We start from the raw sequence: 24,235 nt of genomic DNA on the forward strand, positions 1-24,235 counted from the left end.
ACAGGAGTCATATACCACCGATATAGGACTTTATAAGAGTTCTCAATGAGCGAGGCAGCTATGTAGCCTTTACCCATAGTTTGAAAGAGAGTCTTCCAAATCTGCGGGGTCCAGGATACCTGCAAGTCCCGTTCCCACAATAGTTGAAACTTGTAATATATATGATCCCTTCTTAATAGTTGCTTCACGTCCACTGGGTGCCCCTGCCGAAAGGCCTGCAGGCCCTGGAAAAATTCCACCCTGGAGGATGGATCCATACTGGGCTCACAGGCCCAAACCTGGCACTCTGCGACCCCTTTCTTGGGGATTCCTCTGCCATTGGAACAAGGTGGGAGGGGAACTGTCCTTTGTGTTGCCTCCCACCCCACTTCCCTCCAGAGTCACCATAGGCAGAGGGGATGTCCTAATGTCAGCAAAATCTGTAGTAGCCAAATAGCCTGAGCATCTACACAGGCATAGAGAGAGCAAGGGTTGGATTGCCCTTATATGGCAAATCTCACAGATAGCAATGTGCTTAGACTGTTTTGTCCCCAGCGCCATAGTTTTCCTGAATTCTATTCTAGGTGGACTCCTGCGTGCACCCCAACAGCACCTGGGTGTACCCACGCAAATATGCGCTAAAATCTAGGCTGCAGCCTTTCGCACACATGCGCACCCACATCAGGAAACCACCACACATCGAGAATGCGTGCACATGCCTAAGAGTGCAGGAAAAAAAAATCTCACCGTGGCCTACCACACAGCTGACTGAACAGAACCTGAGAAGAGGGCCCTAGCCAAAAGCTGCTCAACACACTGAACCTGAGCCGTCTCCACTCTTCACTAACTCCCCAGATAAGTGAGTGGGAAAAGGGGGTAAGAGACGCAGAGGAAAACTCCAAGGGAAGGAGGAGATGGTAAGGAAAAAAAGAGGAGACCTAAAACTTCCCTACTCTTTTTTTTTTTTTATCTGAGCTCAGCCTTCCCTGGCTGACAGCACGATCAGGTCACTGGCTATGGGGGAAGAGGGTACAAGCCTTCACTGCCGAGTACTCCCTTGTTCTATTTTCTGCTTTTTTTTTTTTTTTTTAAGTCTACTTCTGCCCAAGCGGGTGTCAGCTCAGGAGCTTAAGCGTGTCAATCTTCTCCTAGTCTTCTATCTTCAGTTTTTTTTTTTTTATACCACAAGCAATCCCTTCAAAGGAGATGCATGTCCACCATCTGCTGGCGACGGAGAATTCTGGTGGGCTAATGTTAGGCAGGGCTAATTGTCAGTGACGTCAGCAAATCAGCTTTACTTTGTCTCCATCAGCTGGTAGGAGTGCATAACCCACTGGTGTGGATTGGGATGCCTGAGTGTAGAGGAAAAAAGTTTGCATTAGCAAATAAGTAGAATCAACTTTATCTTTAAAAGACATTAAAAATAAAAAATAAGAAAAAAAATTAGTAAAGTATGCAATAAAAGATTAAAATTGTCAAAGAGAAATTTGGGAAATGATCACATCTGTGAACAGCAAGATATAGCTACAAATACACACACAACATTGTGTCTAGGTGTTTATATGATCTTTTCACTATATTTCTTTATGTCCACTTGTGGGCAACCAAAAAATAATGAAGAAAAACTGTTTACATTTAGTATAGGAAGAAAATGTGCATTGGCTATTGTATTGATATATTCTTCCTTTTCCTTATATATATGATTAGTACGTAATCTCTACAGAAAAAGGACTCTCTCGTGCATTTGGACAGCACTGCATACATCAGGAGGTGCTATATAAAAAGTATGTTTGCCATTCATTTATACGAGGTGTGTGTCAAAATAAGTTATCTACAAGAAAAGATGAGTGTCAGTCATACTTACATAGTCCCGCAGCGAGAGCACTTATAGTTAAATTTGTAGTTTATCTTATAGTTGTGGCATTGAGTGACCACTGGCAATTCAGGATGAACTACTGTTGATTTTTTAGCATAGAATTTCCAGAACTGTCCATGTCCATCTCGGACTCCGTTGATTAACCAGGTGGCTGCATGGCATAGCTCATGAATCAGAGTATCTCGGAGTCGATCTGGAAAGGGAAACCCCCACGCCAACACCATCCAGAGTTAACCAGTTGGCATTAAAAAAAAAACCAACAAAAAACTTATAGGTTTGTTAGCTGATCAAACTTGTTTAAAGTTTTTTTAAACAAGTGAGGATTCTGTGGGTTTGTATCAGTAAACTCTGAATTTCAATAAAGCCTACTACATTCTGATAAAGAAGAAATGCTGAAATGAATGGTTGGTAGCTGTATTTGGTGGTGGGGTCAGACAATGCAAAGGGCTAAAACAAGAATTTACATATATATTGTGCTTTTTGCTCCATGATCAATTCTTCATTAATAATCTTGGAGTGCTCACTCAGGTGTATGAAAGAGTGAAAAGGGGAGAAGCAGCTAAGCAGCACCTTCCCTCTAATAATCTTTATATTCTACTTTGGTATAGAAACAAAGTATGAAGCCTGAGAAGGTATAACATAATAACTGTGCCTTTTCTTTGTAACAATGATAAATGTTATATGTCATTGTGGAGAAAAGTATGATGCATGCCAAGAAAGAGAAATGTATTTGCAGGTCATCCATCTAGTCATAGCTTTGTATATATTTTGGAAGTGTTAAATTATAATCACTTTTGAATTCTGCTTGGATGAAAGAACCTATACTAAAAATCAAAGTATTGTTACTTTTATTACTATAGTGATAATCACAGCCCCCAGTTTCCTGGGATGGCCCTAGTGTAGATTTCGAAGCAAGAGTTAGAAAATTCAGTGAGAAAGTTTTAAAAAAATGGCAGCAAAATTGCATTCATGTACCATATTTACATTATTTAATATGCAAACCTATATTATAAAAACAAAGTTGATTTTCAACCACTTGTGTCTGTATAATTTCTTTAGTTTTCTCTCCTTTCTATATTTCAGTTTTTACTGTTTTTTTCCTTCTCTTCCCTTTCTTCTATCATATCTCACTACATACAGCCAGTCTGTTTCTCTCCTAAAGATGCCTTCACTCTTGCCTGCTTCCAAACTCTTTAGTATGTTTTTACTCCCTTCTTCCTTCTGACCTGTGATTCCTCCTTCTCTCGTCTCTCTTCCCTGCATCTCCCAGTTCTCACTCATCCTTTCTTTCCTCCCTTTCCCTGTCTCCCACCTCATCAGCCTCTGAGGAGGCTCTTTATCATTGAGAGGAAGGATGAAGAAACGTGCCAAATCCTATCACCAACACAATCTTTGAGTATCATTAGTGGCCCATGAGAGAAATGAAGATCACACAAGTAAATTGAGCTGCCCATAAGACAGCAGATTAAATGGATAGACAAGATAAGCCATAATGAGCTCGATATTGAAAACTGTAGTTATCTGGTTAAGTCCTAAATATTTAAGTCTAAATATTTAGCTGGATATGTCAGGGGCGGGGAATGACTGTAATGCGGGGAAGTTGAGTTAGCCAGATAAGTAATCTGGCTAACTTCGATATTCAGAATAACTGGATAAGTAATCTAACTTCAATATTGAGAGTTAACCAGATAATTCTGGTCAGGCCATGTGGCTGTCCCAAAGTTAGCCAGATAAACTTATCCATATACAGAGATTCACTTTATAGTGAGTGTAGACTTAGAACGATATTAATCATAGATCAAATAGTGAAGACCATCATATATAATGAGATACTAAATCACACTCATAAAAAGAGTGCCAAACAGCCTTTTATGCAGGCTGCGCCTGTTAGTATAATCATCGGTCTGTAGAATGTTTTTTGTTTTTTTTTAACGTCTTTATGTTCTTTTTTCTGGAACTATGGCCGAAGGTCGGAGGCCCGAAACCAAGCCATGCGCCGGGTGCTAATGCCCGCAGCCAATACCCTGGCTGCCAACTCGAAGACTTCGTAAGTTGATCTCACCTCATATTTCCTGGCCTCCAGGCCCTTTTGTACTATTGCCTCCAGTGCATTCTGCTGCTGTTAAGGCAGGGGCTCTGCCAACTCTTGAACACTTGTTTCCACAAGTTCCTGTTGTATTGAGCCATGTACAATTGGTAGGAGGCGATACGGGCAATCAGCATCACCCCTTGCAAGACCCTCCTACTAAGGGCATCCAGGGCCCTATGCTCTCTGCCTGGAGGGGCGGAGGAATGGGTATGTGATTGCTTGGCCTTTTTTAAGGCAGCCTCTACAACCATGGATTGGTAGGGGAGCTGGTGTTTTTGAAAGCCAAGTGCCTGTTGCACCAGATAAAGAGCATCTGTCTTCTGGTTGACCGGTGGGGACTGAGCCCAGGTATTCCCACATCCGGTATAGAAGTTCTAAAACTGGAATGGCTACTACTTCCTTCGGGACATCCACAAACTGGAGAACTTCTAGCCTTTTGTGACGGGCGTCCTCCTCCATGAGGGGCTGGAATGGAATGTCTTCCACCATAGCCTGGAAAAAGCCCGCGAAGGAGAGGGCTCATAAGGCAAGTCGCCAGAGTCATAAGAAGAGGATGTCGATAAATCATCACCCCAGGGATCGTATGGCACATCCTCCTCACTACCGTCCACAGGACGACGGTGAGGGAGACCAGCACCCATGTCCAGAGGTAGCGGCATCAAGGGTTGTCTCGACAGCCTTGGTGCCGGGGGCCTCAAGGGCATCGATGGTGCTGGGGGCATTTGATGGTGCCAAAGGCATCAAGGGCCCCTGACTGCCCTGGGACTCCCAATGGCCTGGAAACAGGCTTGGGGAGTGCAGGAACATTCGAGGGCCTTGGGCGCGGTTGCGTACCTTCCTCCTTGGAGGATCCAATAATCGGTATCACTCTGGAGGGGGATCTTGGTGGCTGATGGGGACCTGAAAGAGCCCTGAGCACCTGTTGCGTTGGTAGAATGTCCAACAGGATGTCGAGACGCTCCAGCAGTGGCGCTAGGAGTGCAGGCATTGACTCTGGCGCCAGTATGGGGGCTGGTGCCGGTTCAATGACCCTATGGTCCAACTCCTGAAAGTCCAGTGATGAGAACGCGGATGACAGAGGACGACGAGGCGTCACTGGAGCCTCCACGGGAGGGCCAAGAACTCTGTGCCTGGCACCACACTTGGTGGGGAACACCTGGGTCTCCCGGGTTTGGAAGAGGATGGAGCCATCACCGGGTTGTTTCGGAGAAGGCTCAACATGCGCCGGTGCCCCTCCGGAATTGGTAACGGCACTGTGGCACAATAACTGCCGGTGCCACTGTGTTTCCCTCAGTGCTCGGCCCGGTCCTTCTCCAGCACCAAGGAAGCAGACGATCCAGATGCCTTGGAACAGTCAGACGACAGAGAGGGCTGGTCCCCCGAGCCCTTCTCTTCACGAGGAGGGATCTGACGGGACGTAGAAGGCAACGCCAAGTTGGAGGGGTCTTCGCAACCCCTCAGTGTCTAAGTCCCCAATGTTGGAGTTTTATGGAGCCGACTTTTTGGTGCCAGAAAGCTACTCCATCTTGTCCAACCGGGAACAATAGCCCTTGGGGGTCATCTGAGCACAGACAGGACACTCGCGGACGTCGTGGGAAGCCCCCAGGCAGAGGTTACGGACCTTGTGTGGATCCATGAGAGACATGGTCAGCGAACACTAGGGGCACTTGCGAAAACCAGAATGCCATGAAAATAAACTGGCAAGCAGTTGATGGCCGGCGGCCACCGGAGAAGGCGACATGCTCGGGAATCAACTGCAAAGAATGAAAGAAACACCTATCTAGACGCTGGGAGAACAGACAGTGAAGAGGGCCCCTCGCAGAAGAAAAATGAAGGAGAAATCCTAGATAAAAAGATATTTTTTGACAATTTTGGAGAGAGCTCAGAGAACCGTGAGGCAACTGCTTTGCGGAAAAAACGAGATTGAAGCGGGACCCTGTGTAGCTGCACGGATAGTGGCATGCAAAGTTTCTAGAAACTTTGCCAAACGTTTTCTGTGCTGGGCTCCATCTGATGATGTCACCCATCTGGAGGACTACCAATCTGCTTGTCCTAGGAGAATGGAAGGATTGCATGACAGGCCCTCACAACCCAGCAAAGGGTACTGGTGTGTAGCTGCATGCCAACCTTGAATATATTCGTAAGAGGTGGCACACCTGTGCTACCAGCAAATGTCGTACCTCCTGCTGTGTTGGAAATGTTGAATTTCGTGAACCCTTGAGCTGGCTAGGACTGGTGATGACGCACCGAGGGGTGCCCGCAGTGGAGGTCGAAGCTGGTAGGTGGCAAGGAGCAGGAGACCGAAGGAACTTCACCACTGGAAGCCTGAGGTCCCCCGGGAGGAGCCTGTGAGGACCCGAGCCGCTTGGACTTACGTGCGGTCTCCTGATGGATGAAACTTGAGGAGGAATCCCAGAATCCTGAGGAGGCCGGGAGCCAGGAGACCAACTGGAACTTCACCACTGGAAGCCCAAGGTCCCCCCAGGAGGGGCCCGTGAGGACCCGAGCTGCTTGGACTTAGGCGGGGTCTCCTGGACGGAGCAGAACAGGATACCAAGGGCCAGCCGAAGTCTGAAGCCAGGGACGATGCCGAAGTCTGAAGCCAGGGATGATGAACAGCAACTAGCAAACTGAAAGCAGAGAGAACCTCGTTGCAAGGCAAGGAGTAGGGCAGGCTGCAGGGTTTAAATCCCTGCCGGCGTCTAACGTCCTTCGGGGGTGCAGCTGCAGGTTCCCGCGCTAGTCCCTTTAAATCCTGTGCTCCTGCGCGCGCGCCTAGAGGGGCAGAGCCAGCAGAGGACGTTAGCGTCTCCCTCCAGGAAGGAAGCGCCGCGCGGGGGAGCCAGCCAGGCCCGAGCAGGCCTTACCGATGTCGCTGCTACCGCGAGGCAACCCTGCGGTAAGCGAAGGGACAGCCCACAGGGGTCTGCGGGTCAGAGGCATAACAGTACCGCCCCCTTCTACGCCCCCTTCCTGGGGTTCTTGGCTTAGCAGGGTGGTGTAGATGAAACTGGTGGAGAAGAGACTTATCCAAAATATTGGAGGTAGGCTCCCAAGTATTCTCCTCAGAGCCATAGCCTTCCCAGGAGAGAAGGTATTCCCATCGTCTATGATGAAATCGCACATCTAACACCTCTTTCACTTGATAGATGGTGTCTTCCTGAGCCACGGGGCTGGCGGGTTCAGGGGACTTGTGGAAAACTGACAAGACCAAAGGCTTGAGCAGGGATACGTGGAAGACATTATGAATTCTTAACATGGATGGAAGACAGAGATGGTAGGAGACAGCACTCACCCGTTCCGACACTGCAAACGGACCAATGTACCTCGGAGCCAGGCGCATCGAAGGAACCCACAGGCGAAGGTGTGTGGTACGTAGCCATACCTTGTCCCCTGGGAGAAATGCAGGAGCTGGAATAGACTTAGTTTTTGGGTACTTGCCAGGTTCTTATGGCCTGGATTGGCCACTGTTGGAAACAGGATGCTGGGCTTGATGGACCCTTGGTCTGACCCAGTATGGCATTTTCTTATGTTCTTATGTTCTTATGGACGTCGTAGACGGTCAGCGTACTTCTTTGCAGTGGCTGTCGTATGTTGCAATTTCTCTCGCGTGGAGCCCCAAAGATTCCGTAACTGTTGAGCTGTGAGTTGCACGGCTGGCGATGGCACCACCAAAGGCAGGGGCAAAGGAGGTCAGAGTCGTCTCCCATAGACTACCTGGAAGGGGGACCTGTTGGTGGCAGAATGGCTATGGTGGTTGTAGGAGAATTCTGCCCATGGCAATAAAGCCACCCAGTCATTTTGTAGGTCTCCCACAAAGGCTTGGAGGAAGGCTTTCAACGTCCGGTTTGTGCGCTCCACTTGGCCATTGCCTTGAGGGTGAAAAGCTGTCGTAAAGTCCAATTGGACCCCAAATTTCTTGCAGAGTGCTCTCCAGGATTTAGCCGTGAACTGTGAGCCCCAGTCAGAGGCAATATGGAGAGGAAGTCCGTGCAGGAAAGATGTGCTGAGTAAAGAGGCTTGCGAGTTCGGGCGCTGTTGGTAACTTAGTAGGGGGCACAAAATGGGCTATCTTCGAAAATCTATCGACCGTGACCCATATCACAGTCTTTTCTTCAGAGGGTGGTAAATCCACTATGAAGTCAGTAGACAAATGGGTCCATGGCTCGGTGGGAATAGGTAATGGTTGGAGGAGCCCCCAGAGACGGCCAGTCAGAGGCTTCTGTCAGGCACAGGTAGGACAGGAACCAACATAAAGACAGACATCTTTCTTGACCTAAGGCCACCAGTAGTATTCGGTCAACAGGTCCAAGGTCCGAGCGACCCCCGAAAGATCTGCGGTCAAAGAATCGTGAGCCCAGGACAGGACTTTCTTGCACAGGGACCACTTCAGACGCTGCGAGAAGGACCTTGGCTGGATCGAGGATATATCGAGGCAGATTGGGGTTATCCTCTGTCTCTGCAGTGTGAGAGAGGGCGTCTGCCTGGATGGTCTTGGAAGCTGGTCTGTATCGGAGGCGGAAGTTGAACCGGCTAAAGAAGAGTGACCATCGAGCTTGTCAAGGGTTGAGATGCTGGGCTCGGCACAGGAATTCCAGGTTCTTGTGGTCTGTATAAACAATCACGGGGTGCTGAGCCCTCTCCAGCCACTGGCGCCACTCCTCTAGTGCGAGCTTAATGGCCAGTAGGCTCCTTGTCCCCTATACTGTAATTCTTCTCAGCAGGTGAGAACTTCGGAGAGAAATAGGAACATGGTAGGGATTTGCCCTTTGTGGACATCTGGCTTAAGACAGCCCCTACCGCGAGGTCGGAAGCATCTACCTCTACAATAAATTATCGCTGAGGGACTGGGTGATGAAGACAGACATCTAGAAGAAAGGCTTCCTTCAGCTCCTGGAAGGCACTTAATGCCGCCGGGGACCAGTTCTTGGCATCGGCACCCTTCCTGGTAAGGGCAGTGAGTGAAGCCACCATTTGGGAGTAATGGGGTATGAACTGGAGGTAGAAATTGGCAAAGCCAAGGAAGCGTTGTAGCACCTTGACCCCAACTGGTTGTGGCCAATCCTTGATGGCCGCTACCTTATCTGGGTCCATGTGGAAGCCCGTGGAAGAGACAATATATCCGAGGAAGGGCAATGATTCTTGTTCGAATTCACACTTCTCTATCTTGGTGAAGAGACGATTGTCCCGAAGCTTCTGTAGCAATTGTCGCACATGTATGTGGTGCATGGACAGGTCCTTAAGAACATAAGAACATAAGAAAATGCCATACTGGGTCAGACCAAGGGTCCATCAAGCCCAGCATCCTGTTTCCAACAGTGGCCAATCCAGGCCATAAGAACCTGGCAAGTACCCAAAAACTAAGTCTATTCCGTGTAACCATTGCTAATGGCAGTGGCTATTCTCTAAGTGAACTTAATAGCAGGTAATGGACTTCTCCTCCAAGAACTTATCCAATCCTTTTTTAAACACAGCTATACTAACTGCACGAACCACATTCTCTGGCAACAAATTCCAGAGTTTAATTGTGCGTTGAGTAAAAAAGAACTTTCTCCGATTAGTTTTAAATGTGCCCCATGCTAACTTCATGGAGTGTCCCCTAGTCTTTCTACTATCCGAAAGAGTAAATAACCGATTCACATCTACCCGTTCTAGACCTCTCATGATTTTAAACACCTCTATCATATCCCCCCTCAGTCGTCTCTTCTCCAAGCTGAAAAGTCCTAACCTCTTTAGTCTTTCCTCATAGGGGAGCTGTTCCATTCCCCTTATCATTTTGGTCACCCTTCTCTGTACCTTCTCCATCGCAATTATATCTTTTTTGAGATGCGGCGACCAGAATTGTACACAGTATTCAAGGTGCGGTCTCACCATGGAGCGATACAGAGGCATTATGACATTTTCCGTTTTATTCATCATTTCTTTTCTAATAATTCCCAACATTCTGTTTGCTTTTTTGACTGCCGCAGCACACTGAACCGACGATTTCAATGTGTTATCCACTATGACACCTAGATCTCTTTCTTGGGTTGTAGCACCTAATATGGAACCCAACATCGTGTAATTATAGCATGGGTTATTTTTCCCTATATGCATCACCTTGCACTTATCCACATTAAATTTCATCTGCCATTTGGATGCCCAATTTTCCAGTCTCACAAGGTCTTCCTGCAATTTATCACAATCTGCTTGTGATTTAACTACTCTGAACAATTTTGTGTCATCTGCAAATTTGATTATCTCACTCGTCGTATTTCTTTCCAGATCATTTATAAATATATTGAAAAGTAAGGGTCCCAATACAGATCCCTGAGGCACTCCACTGTCCACTCCCTTCCACTGAGAAAATTGCCCATTTAATCGTACTCTCTGTTTCCTGTCTTTTAGCCAGTTTGCAATCCACGAAAGGACATCGCCACCTATCCCATGACTTTTTACTTTTCCTAGAAGCCTCTCATGAGGAACTTTGTCAAACGCCTTCTGAAAATCCAAGTATACTATATCTACCGGTTCACCTTTATCCACATGTTTATTAACTCCTTCAAAAAAGTGAAGCAGATTTGTGAGGCAAGACTTGCCCTGCGTAAAGCCATGCTGACTTTGTTCCATTAAACCATGTTTAGAACACTTTCCACTATTTTTCCTGGCACTGAAGTCAGGCTAACCGGTCTGTAGTTTCCCGGATCGCCCCTGGAGCCCTTTTTAAATATTGGGGTTACATTTGCTATCCTCCAGTCTTCAGGTACAATGGATGATTTTAATGATAAGTTACAAATTTTTACTAATAGGTCTGAAATTTCATTTTTTAGTTCCTTCAGAACTCTGGGGTGTATACCATCCGGTCCAGGTGATTTACTACTCTTCAGTTTGTCAATCAGGCCTACCACATCTTCTAGGTTCACCGTGATTTGATTCAGTCCATCTGAATCATTACCCATGAAAACCTTCTCCATTACGGGTACCTCCCCAACATCCTCTTCAGTAAACACCGAAGCAAAGAAATCATTTAATCTTTCCGCGATGGCCTTATCTTCTCTAAGTGCCCCTTTAACCCCTCGATCATCTAACGGTCCAACTGACTCCCTCACAGGCTTTCTGCTTCGGATATATTTAAAAAAGTTTTTACTGTGAGTTTTTGCCTCTACAGCCAACTTCTTTTCAAATTCTCTCTTAGCCTGTCTTATCAATGTCTTACATTTAACTTGTCAATGTTTATGCTTTATCCTATTTTCTTCTGTTGGATCCTTCTTCCAATTTTTGAATGAAGATCTTTTGGCTAAAATAGCTTCTTTCACCTCCCCTTTTAACCATGCTGGTAATCGTTTTGCCTTCTTTCCACCTTTCTTAATGTGTGGAATACATCTGGACTGTGCTTCTAGAATGGTATTTTTTTAACAATGACCACGCCTCTTGGACATTTTTTACTTTTGTAGCTGAATAAGTCAGTACATCGTCGAGGTATACTATGACGGAAGTATGCAACATATCCCTTAACACCTCGTTCATAAGGTTTTGGAAAACCGCAGGGGCTTTGCATAAGCCGAAGGGCATGACCAAATACTCGTACTACTCGTCTCTTGTATTGAACGCGGTCTTCCATTTGTTGCTGGGTCATATCCTTACCAGGTTGCGCGCCCCGGAGGTCCAGCTTGGTAAATACCTTAGCCCCTTGCAGTTGGTCTAGCAATTCAGGAATCAGAGGCAAAGGATATTTGTCCCATCGTGTGATGGCGTTAAGGCCTCGGTAGTCGATATAGGGTCGGAGTGACCCGTCCTTCTTGGCAACAAAGAAGAACCCGGCTCCATCAGGGGAATTAGAGGGCCAAATGAAGCCCCTCTCTAAATTCTCCTGGATGTAAGAAGACATGGCTCGGGTTTCCGGGAGCGACAAGGGGTAAACCCGCCCCTTGGGAGGTGTAGTGCCAGGAACCAGGTTTATGGCACAATCAAAAGGCCGATGTTCGGGGAACAGTTCGGCCTTCTCCTTCGAGAAGACATCCAAGTAATCCTGATATTGTGATGGAAACGCCATGGGCATGGTCAGAAGTGGCACAGTGGGTCGAGGAATCGTCACCAGGCAGGAGGTAAAAACAAGATAGACCCCAAGATGCGATCTGGAGAGTATCCCAGTGGATGATTGGGGAGTGCTTCTGAAGCCAGGGTAAGCCCAAGATAATGGAATGAATGGATTTCTCCAGTACGAGAAATGAGATCTCCTCCGAATGTAGGAGACCGGTACGTAGAATCAAGGGTTTAGTGCAGATGGAGATACTCCCTGGGAGAGGAGTGCCATGGATCGAAGAAACTTGGAGTGGAGGAAATCGGGGTTGGACCGTAAGCTGTAACTGCCGAACAAGGTCAGAGAGAATGAAATTCCCTCCTGCTCCGGAGTCTACCAAGGCCAGCGTATCGAAGGTACCTCTGGGGTAAGTGAGGGTAACCGGTACGGTACATGGGGAGGCGGAAGTGGTATTACCTAGGGTCAGCTCCCCAATGAGACCTAGGTTCTGGCGTTTCCCGGCTGCTCCTGACACTGGGCTAGGAAGTGCCCCTTGTTGCCGCAGTATAGACATAGGTTCTGGGTGCGACGTCTTCTTTCTTCTTGCGAGATCGGGCCTCGTTCCAATTGCATGGGTTCCACCCCCTGGCGTTGGCAGAAGCAGAGACGGAGGGAACCGGTCGAGGAAATGTGGACCCCGAGTTACTGGGTCTACGGCCGGACTTCCCTTCACGTAACCAATGTTGGATTCTGAGGTCGACCCTCCCTGCCAGATCGATCAAGCTATCCAGGTCATCTGGAAGGTCCCTTGCTGCTAACTCGTCCTTGAGACGTGAAGACATTCCCTCCAGGAATATACCGTGAAGACTGTCGTTCCTCCAGTCTAGTTCGGCGGCCAATGTATGGAATTCAACCGCGTACTCGGCAAGGGAATGGGTGCCTTGGCGTAACTGGAGTAACTCAGCCACCGCTGTGGGTCTGCGGGCAGGCTTGTCAAAAATATGTCGGGAAGGCAGAAACAAACTGTTCCAGGTTTCCAAGAATGGGATCTTTACATTCCCATAACGGGGAGGCCCAGGCCAGGGGCTTCCTGTCTAGCAAGGACACGATATAACTGGTTTTTACCAGGTCAGTCGGAAACTGAGAAGGCAGCAGGGTGAAACATATGTAGCACTGGTTGAGGAATCCACGACACTGCTTCGCTTCCCCTGAGTACCTAGGTGGCACCGGCAGTTGTGTGGACGTTGCCGGTCCGGAATCGGGCAAAGAAACTAGTGCAGGAGATACGGCCGCAGGTGCGGCGTCCAGACAGTTGGCCAGCCTCTTTACTGTCGTTAGGACATCAAGGCAGAGCTGCTGTTGCTGTAGACACTGGGCAATTCCGGGAATGGCTTTTAGGCCAGCCACGTCCGCCGGGTCCATGGCCTTGCAAACTGTTGTAAATGTTGAATTTCGTGAACCCTTGAGCCGGCTAGGACTGGTTATGATGCACTGCGGGGTGCCCGCAGTGGAGGTCGAAGCCGGTAGGCGGCACGGAGCAGGAGACCGAAGGAACTTCACCACTGGAAGAGTTTGGTGAGGCCGGGGATAGCACGGGACCTTGCAGTGACCCGATCCGGATCCCCTTGGATGTCTTCATCTAATTCTAGGATTGTTTGAGAGCTAAGGCGATACCTGCTAACCACAAAGTCCTCAGTCATACCCAGCAAAGATGTTCGGGGAGGAAAGATATGCTCCCAGCATCTCCTGTGCTGTGGCCGCACGCGCGCTGGCTGCTGGGCTAGGGCCTGAGCCCGCGGCAGCGGAGTCTGCGCCTGCACTGTTGGTACTTCCCTTGGACTTCTTGGAAGTGGCCTTGGCTGTTGGCTCAGGTTATTCTTCTTCCCTGTGTTGTCGTCTGTGGTGAGCTTGGCGAGGCACAAATTATGCTTGTACAAATACACTTGACAGTGACAAAATGGTTTTAGGAAGGTTGACCTGGTAAAAACAGCTGCTTTTATTGGTTCAGGAATGCTCGGTAGGTGTGTGGAGATTGTTTGCAATGTTTATTGCACATGATATGTGCCGCGATCATACCGTGGACCGCGATACTGCCTGCGATAAACACTTTTTGGACTGTACCGCCAAGAAAAAAGGTGTAGCTATTACCCATGTTACTGACCCACGATAACATGCGATACTTATCAAATGCCGTGCTACCACCACTACTTTACATTTATCCCGCCCCCAACTCCTCCCACTTGAATACAAATTTTTCCATTTGCATACGCAATTTGCCTTAGGCCGATAATGGCCTATCACAGCTTGATGAATGACCCTGTAAGTTAGCTGGATAATTGTATTTGGCTAACTTGCTGAGCTGTACAGCGGCTGAATATGAACCCCATTGTATTTTTCTGCTGTCATGTTTCTAAGTCTATAAGACTTAAAAGTTTTAGGTTTGGTATAACAGATGCAGAAGGGATAAAAGTTATGAATATGCACTCAAAGGATTTATAGGGCAAATGTATACTACACACACAATTAAACAAAGAAAACCTGAATGTGCTTTCTAGAATGCAGGTAGTTTCATGTTGGAAAATGTATGATTCTTGTGATATATTTTGTGATTTTAGCTTCGGTCTCCATTTTTTATTTATTTATTTTTAAAGAAAATGTAGTTCGATCCTTGCCCCTCTCCCATTCCTGGACAAATCACATCCACCTATAAACAATCTGCCCACCTCTTGATATTTACATTTCCCAAGAAAGCTCCTTGGTTGTCTCCCATTTGCTATTCAACCACTTCTGAGCCAAACATAAGGCAAGTAAATGTGAGATATACTCGCCACTTTAGACTAACTTTGTATATGAAAGATGCATGAATGGAGCCTGCTCACATTTTAAATTTGAGCTAATTCATCCCCTTTTTGTCCCATTGCCACATGCACAATTTATGCACCCATTTCTCTCATGTTTGAAGGATTGAGTGATTTTTCTGAGCTTTCAATAGGGAACAGGGAAGAAACAGGAAAAAACGTTTTTCAAATTCAGAAACTCTTTCTGTTGATGCTCACAAGCAACTCCTTGTTATACTGTACAAAAATATGAACTATTGCTCTTACCTGCAGAATCGCACACTTTTTCTGACAGTTCAATCTTAGCATAGCGTAGCATTCCTGGCTCTCGTTGTTGCCCTGTTACACAATACCCTGCAGTTTTTCGCATGTTTTTATTCCAGATTATTTCCATCTTCTCTGGGAGCTGAGAAGCAAAACAGAGACTAGATGAATCTAGCAATATTCTCTAAACCAATCACATTCTAAAGTTTGATTTAGATTTTGACTTTCATGACTGGTCAGCCATTTCAAAGCAGATTACAATCAGGCAGAGTAGATATTTTCCTGTCCCCAAAGGATTGGCAACCAAATGCCACGCAGTGGCACATATATACATATATGGCCGCATACAGATCTATGATAGTATTTTATAACCCATGTGAACTATGCATGCATGTATTATAAAATATGCCCCGCAACATATGTGCATATGTATTGCGATGGGCATTATATACCACTTGTGAATAAAAGGTGGTAGGTTGTAAGGAAAACCTGGGAAAGAGATCCAGTAAGTAAAAGAAATCAGAATAGGAAGTAGACTCCAACTCCCAGAAGGCACAGGGGTTCTGGAGGGGAAGGAACTTCCCAGGATTTGCCCTACTGAGAGGAAAAGAGAGCCCAGCCGTGATGGGAGAAGGGTGAGAGCTTGACTGAAGGAGGGGTGGGGCAGGAACAGGAAGGAGCTCCTTTCCAACCAGATGAAGAGACAGAGGAGATGGAGGTGAAGGTGTTGAGAAGCCCTGAGGAATAGCTGGAGCTGATGGACTTGGGAGATGTGGTGGGGTCCCCCTCCAGGTCAGAAGCTTTAAGCAAACACTGCCATAGGGTGGAAATTGCAGCCATAGTGAAAGGGGAAGCTTCCAGTAGCAGACTACGGTGGGAAGTGGCAGTAGGCCCTGGTTTCCTAAGAATCAGGTCCATAGACTGCAATGAAACTTAGGCTGTGCAAGAGGCAACTGTGAGCAGCGTGCAGGAGGATTAAGGTGAGAGTTTCTTTCTTATCATATAAATTTGAGACTGATGTGGTTTGATAAAGTAAAGTTAGAGAGACTTTAAACTACCAGGATAACCTGGGATTATATGTGCTTAAGCCCAGCTCACCAACTGCGGTGAGAGGATTTGAACAGATAGCTGTGACACCCTGGAAGGAAAGGGGTAAAATAAAGCTATAGAGATTTTAAACTACCAGGATAACCTGGATTATGTGTGGTTAAACCCAGCTCACCAACTGAGGTAAGAGGATTTCAATTCGTAGCTGTGACACTCTAGAAAGAGTGGGTCCCGTATAGGCAATAGAGATGCCTGGAGAGCCTCCGAGGGTGGAACCACACAAGGAGTCGTTGGGCAGCAGGATCGTAGAAAAACACCACCTAATGGCTTAACCAGTGGTTCAGTTTCTTAGGTAACCAAAGAATTCCAGCCAGATTGCGATTGTAGGAGTGGCCAGGCTCCAACTTAAGAGTGGAATCAGGCTGCTGGCGCTACCTTTTAAAAAGGAGATAAAGCAGCTTTTAAACTAGAACAAGGGGGAAAGCTGACAGTCATTCAGCAGTGCATGGTTTGGAAGAATATATCTTTGAGGAACACTAATGAAACAGGAGAGTTAGGGCATCCCAACAGAGAGATTCCAATAAAAGCAAACGTAATCCATATGCCTATACATAAAAAAAATCACCTGAGCTAAAGATTTCCAAATTATCCCTATCAACTTAAAAGCAGGTTGTTAATACAAACAAAAAACAAACTTTGAAATGTCTGTATGCCAATGCCAGAAGTCTAAGAAGTAAGATGGGAGAGATAGAATATATAGCAGAGACTGAAGGGGACCTCGCTTGGACGTGCGCATAGTAGCAGGCTGGGTATGCTCAGTCTACTGGCCAATGTTTCTAGAAACTTTGACAAAAGTTTTCCGTGTCGGGCTCCATCAGATGATGTCACCCACATGCGAGGACTACCATCCTGCTTGTCCAAGAAGTCCATTAACTGCTATTAATCAAGTTGACCAAAGGGTTAATTTTAAAAGGAGTGCACGGCCATCCGTATGCGGTTCCCGGCGCGCGTACATGGATGCGCCAATTTTTTATCAATGCATGCACGTGCAGGCAGGTGGCGACTCACGCGCACAAGGGAGGACATTTTTTAACAAACGCGCGCTGACGTGAGTAGGCCTTTCCCCAGGTCCCTTACCCCCTAGCTAACCTTCCTCCCTTTTCCCCTCTCCACCCCAACCCCTAAATTCTCCCTATTTTTTATTTTAGAACTTACCTGCTCTTATGAGCAGCAGTAAGTTCTGCGCGCTGGCTGGCTGCCGGTGTGTGCTGTCCCAGCCGGCCCCCACCTCGCACCCACCCCTTTTTCAAAACCCAGCTCTTCCGCACGAACTGGGAGATACATAAAAATTAAGTAGGACTTACGTAATACCCGATTTACGTGTGGAAGTCAGTATATTTTATAACATGCACACGTAATGGAAATTAACGATTACTCTTCCAGTTTGCCCAGTCCTTCTCCAGGTCAAGCTAACTGCAGCCACGTGAAAATAAAACTGTGATACTTCTTTACAACTGGTGCATCTTTACACACTCTTCTTGTAACTTGCTCGTTCCTGCTCCTTCCCAGGTTTTCCTTACAACCCACCATATACACACACCCTACCCTGTCTGGGTTTTGAGAGTCACGCTTTCTTCCTCAAGGGATCATCCTTTGGTTCAGTGGTGTCTGACGTCATCCCAAATGAAGAAATGCTCAGTGGAAGAAAGCGTGACTCTCGAAACCCTGTCCGAGTAGGATGTGTGTATATGGTCAGCGTGCAGAAACAAGTTACAAGAAGTGTGTGTGAAGATGCACCAATTGTAAAGACATTTCACAGCTTTTTTTCATATGGCTGCAGTTATCAGTTTGGGATTTGCAAGATAAGTAAACTTTTAAGTGAATCGTCAAAGTTGTTGAGTTAGGATATTTTTAAAATGCATACAAAAATGAAAAAAAAAAAAAAAAGGTTTAGACAAAGATGATTATATAATACCGTGTATGGGCCCAGGCAACCAGCAGGTTGCTGTATAAGCGTTGCGATAGTTAAGCCCTGGATATAAAGGTCCTAATAATCCAAATACATTCAATATACGTGCGTTCATGCAACATTGTATTCATTTATGATCATTAAAGATTAGAGTGGAATTGCAGCAATTGTTGGTTGTTTGCGGCTTTCCACAGAGGACACAGTTGAGTGAGTTCTACCAATGTTATGATTCAATAAAATCTGCACCAGAACAAGAACAGGTTGGCTCAGCATCAGGTATGGATATGATGCATCTGGTTCAAGCTGAGCAAACTGTATTCTCTGGGGGGGAACCTACTATGTGAGGGGTCCCCTTAATACAAAATAATCCTACCCTAGTCCAAAATGATTCTTTCATTCACCCAGCCTGCTCCTGTCCCGCAGGGGATGAAGATCCTGTTGAGGGTCCTTCTGATTTCTTCACCTTCTTCCTTATAGTTAATGGACCTCTCAGAAGAAGGGGGTCAGATGGTAATGTTCAAAACTGTGCCTTCCAGCCCAGCTCCAGGCAAGGAGGGGTTGGACAAGATAAAACCTCCTGCCAAACCAAACTATGATAACATTTCTTAAAGCCAAAAATCTTCTCTGAAGGGGAATCATTGCCCTGCAGATCTGTCTCTCTCCTAGATAGGGTTCTGTCAGGTTTTCACAGTGTCCTGGCATCTGGATCAGGGGAAATGCCATCCCCAAAATTCCACTTCAGTGATCTTATCTTGAAAAGTAGAAAAAAATCGTAAAGAAAGTCTCTTACTCTAGCTGGAGGCAGATCCAGACTGGCAGGAAAGGCTCAGTAAGGAAATAACCTCCAAATATATGTACTCAGTGAGGGGGTAGGCCTCACTCTGAAACAAACTACTAGAGCTCTTCACTGGTCAAAAGCTGAACTCAAATGCCACACCTCCTATTGCTCTAGTCCCTTCTTATAAAAGAAAGGGCCACCCACTCAAGCAGCTTCTGGAGGAGGAGGAGCAGACAGTGCTATTCCTTCTAGCTGGTTTGTGAGATACTAAGGACATCTAGTGGCTAACCCAGAGGGGTGCCACACCAAGGCAGTAAAAAGGTATAAATCTAGGCATTTAACTCTTAAGTAACATAAAACTCACTTCCTGATTAAAGACACTGCTATTATAAAGCATGTATAGTCTGAGAGTCAGCTCCTCTTTCTTTTGTTTGAAATTCTTCACAAACGGTGATACTGGGTTTGAGAGTTCCTGCAAGAAACAGCCAGGTACCTGACAGCGGATACTCCTACAGAGATAAAAGATAGAACAATTAACAAAAAGCATAGCATAAGATTATGAGCAGTGCAAGATTTGAAACTGTGGCAACTGAAGCAAAGAGCAATGCAAAATCTGTAGAACAGAAATATACACAACATCCTTATGGCTGAGTAGCCTTACTACCCATAGCACCATAAAGTCACATCCACGTTCCAAGTCTGCTTGCAGTACCCAGAAGCATCCAGCCACAAGAAGCATTGTCTAAACACCAAAGGAGATTTTATACCTGTTAATCAGGTTTCTCACCATAGATAACTCAGATCCTGTTATTTTTTTCTCTTCTAGCAAGTGGAGAAAGTACAAAATTACAGGCACAGGAGCCCTTTCTAATGGATAGCTACAGACCAACTCTGACTCTGTTCCAATTCTTCTCAAGTTGAAACAAAGTATACTCTGCTTTGCATCGGTAGCAAAACGAATACACATTGGGCCCAATATTCAAAGATATCTGGATATCTAAGTTATCTGGATATTTGTTAGGCACTTATCCTTTCAAGATAACCGGATAAGTAGAGCTGCCCCTCATTCCCTGTATTGACTATCCAGTTAGCTACTTAGCCGGATAACTGACTTCTCTGGCTAAATGTGAACATAGCCGGATATTCAGCAGCTGCTACTTAGGCAGATAAATTCTACTTATCTGGCTAAGTAGCATTTCAATATTGGGCTCATCATATATACCAAATTCAGTTTATTCATTTTATTCTAAGTGAATCACGATTTGAACAATTTTTGCATTCTACAGACTTTCATACTATTATCTTAAATAAATACCTGGGAGGCATTGTCTGGGTTATGATAGAACTCCAAGGAACCTGAATCATCCAATAGGAAGTCTCCTTTCTTTGACATTCCATTTATGGTTTATGCCAAAACAGCACCAATGCCCTTAAAGGCCATAATTAACCGCTAATTACCATCAATACTAATACATTTGATGATGCCTCAATATCAAGTCTACAGTATATTTTAAAAGGTTTGTAAACCATGGGGCTGGTTTACAAATCTCCACTGAAGCACTCAATGACTTGAGTTTTAACAAATCTTGGCAGCTCTTAAGCTCTGACCACATTAGCTTCTCAATATGCTATTTTAATTAGTGTACCTCAAAATTGACCATTAGTTAGCCACAGCACTGCTATCAATGAGAGAGTGAGAGATAGCGAGAGAGAGCGCCTATCTATAAGGCCCATGTAGTAGTTAGCTATTTATACCTCTATAGGAGGCCATCTAGTAACTCGAGGTGAGGTTTAGGTAGTAGTGTAGGGGTTAGGGGCCACTTTGACATGCAGAGAGAGACGTATGAACAGAACAGTACACTTTTATGAAGATTTGATGTCCTTCGGAGTGAGGAAACTCACACAACAATAAGATTTGTACTATGTTCTCTCTACCTAACTTGATGGACACTCTACCAGGGTAACATCAAGCTTGGCATTGAATCTCTTGCTAAACCTTTGACCACTTCTTGAGCTTTCTTAGATCACTTTTCATTCTCTCTATTCTTTCACCCTTTTGAAAATTTTATCATCTGCAAAAATACAAACTTTTCCTTTTAATCCTTCTGCAATATCACTCACAAACAGACCGATACAGTACAGTGCACTCCGACGGAACGCACTGTTAGCCAGCATTTGGATGCGCATTTTGGATACGCTAGCTTTACCCCTTATTCCGGCACGCGCACAGGAAAGTGGCCTGTGCACGCGCCGGGAGAGCAGGCGCTCTCCCCTCTCCTGCAATTTTACTGTATTGGCCCGAAAGATATTGAACAGAACCGGTCCCAGAAGCGATCCATGAGGCACTCCACTATCACTCTTAGTTCCCCAGAGTATAAGAACATAAGTGGTGCCATATTGGGTCAAACAGAGGGGCCATCAAGTCCAGCATCCTGTTTCCAACAGTGGCCAATCCAGTTAACAAGTACCTGCCAGTACCCAAACAGTAAATAAATCCCATGCTACTAATAACAGTAATAAATGGTGACTATTTCTTAAGTCAACTTGATTAAGAGTTTATGGACTTCTCCTCCAGAACTTGTCCAAACCTTTTTTAAACCTAGCTACACTAACTGCCTTAATCACATCCTCTGGCAATTAATTCAAGAGCTTAATTGCACGTTGAGTGAAAAATAATTTTCTGTGATTTGTTTTAAATGTGCTACTTGCTAACTTCAAAGAGTCACTTGTAGTCCGTGTATTATCTGAAAAAACAAACAGATTCACATTTACCCATTCTAGTTTTCCCATGATTTTATAGACCTCTATCATATCTCCCCAAATCTGTTTTTTCTCCAAGCTGAATAGACCCAACCTTTTTATTCTTTCCTCATTCCCTTTATCATTTTGGTTGCCCTTCTCTGTACATTTTCCAACTATATCTTTTTTGAGTAGGTTCCATTTATGACTACTCACTGTCATCTATCAGTCAACCGATTTCTGATCTATTCTACCACCTGGGGATCCACAACCAGGCTTTTCATTTTATTTGAGAGCCTCCTATGCAGACAGTATCAAAAGCTTTGCTAAAATCCAGATAAATCACATCAGGTGCTCTTCCTTGATCTAATTCTCTAGTTACACAATCAAAAACGTTAATCAGAATGTGTCTGACATGGATCTTCTTCTGGTAATGTCTCAGATCATGCAACCCATTGCATTGCAGATAGTTCACTATCTTTTCCTTCAGAAGCATCTCCATTAGTTTTCCCACCATCGAAGTAAGGCTAACCGGCCTATAGTTTCCAGGATCCTCCTGACTCCAGTTTTTGTGAAGCAGGACCACAACCGCCCTTCTCTAATCTTACAGCACCACTTCCATTTCCAAGTCTTTCAGCAGACCTGCCAGCACATCTCTGAGAACCTTTACTATCCTAGGATGCATCTTGTCTGGTCCCACGGTCTTGTCCACTTTCAGTTTCGCTAGTTCCACCCACTCTCTTCCGTAAATGGAGTGGCATCTACCCCACTCCCATCTGTTCTCTTATCAATCAGCAATGGTCCATCCTCAAGGTCTTCTTTAGTGAACACTGAGATGAGGTGTTTGTTTAATGTTTCTGCTTTTTTTTTTTTTTTTTCTCATCTTTCTCCGTACAATGAACTTGTCTCCTTTCAATCTTATTATACCACCTCTGGTCTTCCTCTTTTCTCTATCTGAAAAATGTTTTGTCACCTCACTTTACCTCTTTGGCAATTCTTTCTTCCATTTGAGCTTTTGCCATCCTTATTACTTTTCTTGTCTCTTTCAGCTTCAGATATATCTTCCCTGTAAGCCTTGAATTTTGTTCCTTAGGACTTTTTGAATGCTGAACTTTTTGCCTTTATTTTTCAGCCACCTTTTTAGAGAACCACATTGGTTTCCTTTTCCTCTTGCTTTCATTCACTTTTCTTGCATAAAGATTTGTTGCCTTTATCACTCCTTTTAATTTAGCCCAGTACTATTTCACTTCTCCCATCTCCTCTCAGCCTTCTAGCTCTTCCTTCAAGGTACTTCCCCCATTTTAACAAAGTCTATTTCTGAAACCCAGGACATTGATCATCGTGTGACTTCTCTCCATTTTAGTCTCTATATCAAACCATATCGTTGAACGATCACTGGCGCTCAGATGGGCACCTACCCAGACATTGGAGATACTATCTCTATTTGTGAGCATTAAGTTCAGTATAGCTGCTCCTGTCATGGGTTACACATCACCATTTGTCTAGGCAAAGGCATCCACAATCTCCTTACTCCTTATAGATTCTGCAGCAGGGATACTCCAATCCACATCCAGCAGATTAAAATTGCCAACAAGCAATACTTTTCCCTTCTTTCATACCTTTTGGATGTCTTTCGGGTGAAGTGGATCTCAGAAATGCAAAAATAAAGCAGTTGCTTACCTGTGGGGGAAATTACATCATCGGAGCTCAAGGAAGCTTAATCCCTGGGTTCTGTGCACTGCCGAAATAAACGAGCAGGTATCTTAAGCATCCATCGACATTTTCCAACCCAACTCAAACTATCTGAAAGCGGACTCCTTACAGATGCCAGTTTGGCGAAAATCTGTTGATTTTCGCAAGTTTTCATATAAAAAATTGGATAGAGGCCCAACAGCCAATCAGGACAAGATGGCAGAGGAACCTGGGACCAACACCGATGAGACCATGGATGAAGCATCGCTTGTCTCCGATGCATAAGTTCAGACACGGGGCGAATTTAGAACCTGGTTCAGAGACTTGAGACAAGATATAAAAACATATAAGAATGAAATCATGGACCTGGTGAGAGAAATCAAGGAGGAGGTGAGTGAAATGGGCTGACGCCTCTTTGAATACGAAACAATGACAGAAGTGTAGATCGAAAAGCTGAACATCCTACAAAATGAGAATAAAACCATGTTATCAGAAATTAACCAGCTTACTACGAAAATGGAGGACATGGAAAATAGAAATTGTAGCATCAATCTACGTTTCCGAGGTATTCCGGAAACCCCGGAGTACTCTGACTGTACAATGGTGGTAACCTGGATTTGCAGGGATATCATAAGCTGAGAAAACAGAGATGAACGGACTGCTTCCAGCCCTGAGAAACACATTAAAATTGAAAGGGCTCATCGGGCTTTGGGGTCTAAACCAGTCAGACCCTGTGACATCATTGCATGTTTTCACGAGTTTGCAGTGAAAGAACGCATCTTCAATATGGCGAGGAAATGTTCTAATTTACAACTGGAGAATCATGATGTACAAATTTTTGCAGACATATCACCCATCACCCTTAAGAAACGATTGGAAATGAGGCCTATAACAGTTCTACGTGCTGAAAACATTCGCTATCACTGGCTATATCCCTTTGCGATGTGGTTTTCAATTAAAGGAGTG

The 24,235-nt window shown here is 45.3% G+C and overlaps 1 protein-coding gene across 2 annotated transcripts in view; it reads right to left on the reverse strand.

The window, feature by feature from the left end:
- GCNA (germ cell nuclear acidic peptidase) overlaps window positions 1–24,235 on the reverse strand; it is a 174,668-nt gene that overhangs the window by 11,634 nt on the left and 138,799 nt on the right. For both annotated transcript variants that reach the window (XM_029607210.1, XM_029607211.1), the window contains exons 9-11: window positions 19,203–19,347; window positions 15,048–15,186; window positions 1,844–2,048 (exon numbers count right to left, since the gene is read on the reverse strand). In XM_029607210.1, coding sequence (XP_029463070.1) covers window positions 1,844–2,048; window positions 15,048–15,186; window positions 19,203–19,347 — 489 coding nt within the window. The remainder of the gene's footprint in view (window positions 1–1,843; window positions 2,049–15,047; window positions 15,187–19,202; window positions 19,348–24,235) is intronic.

Source organism: Rhinatrema bivittatum, chromosome 6 (genome assembly GCF_901001135.1).
Source record: "Rhinatrema bivittatum chromosome 6, aRhiBiv1.1, whole genome shotgun sequence".
Lineage (NCBI taxonomy): Eukaryota > Metazoa > Chordata > Amphibia > Gymnophiona > Rhinatrematidae > Rhinatrema > Rhinatrema bivittatum.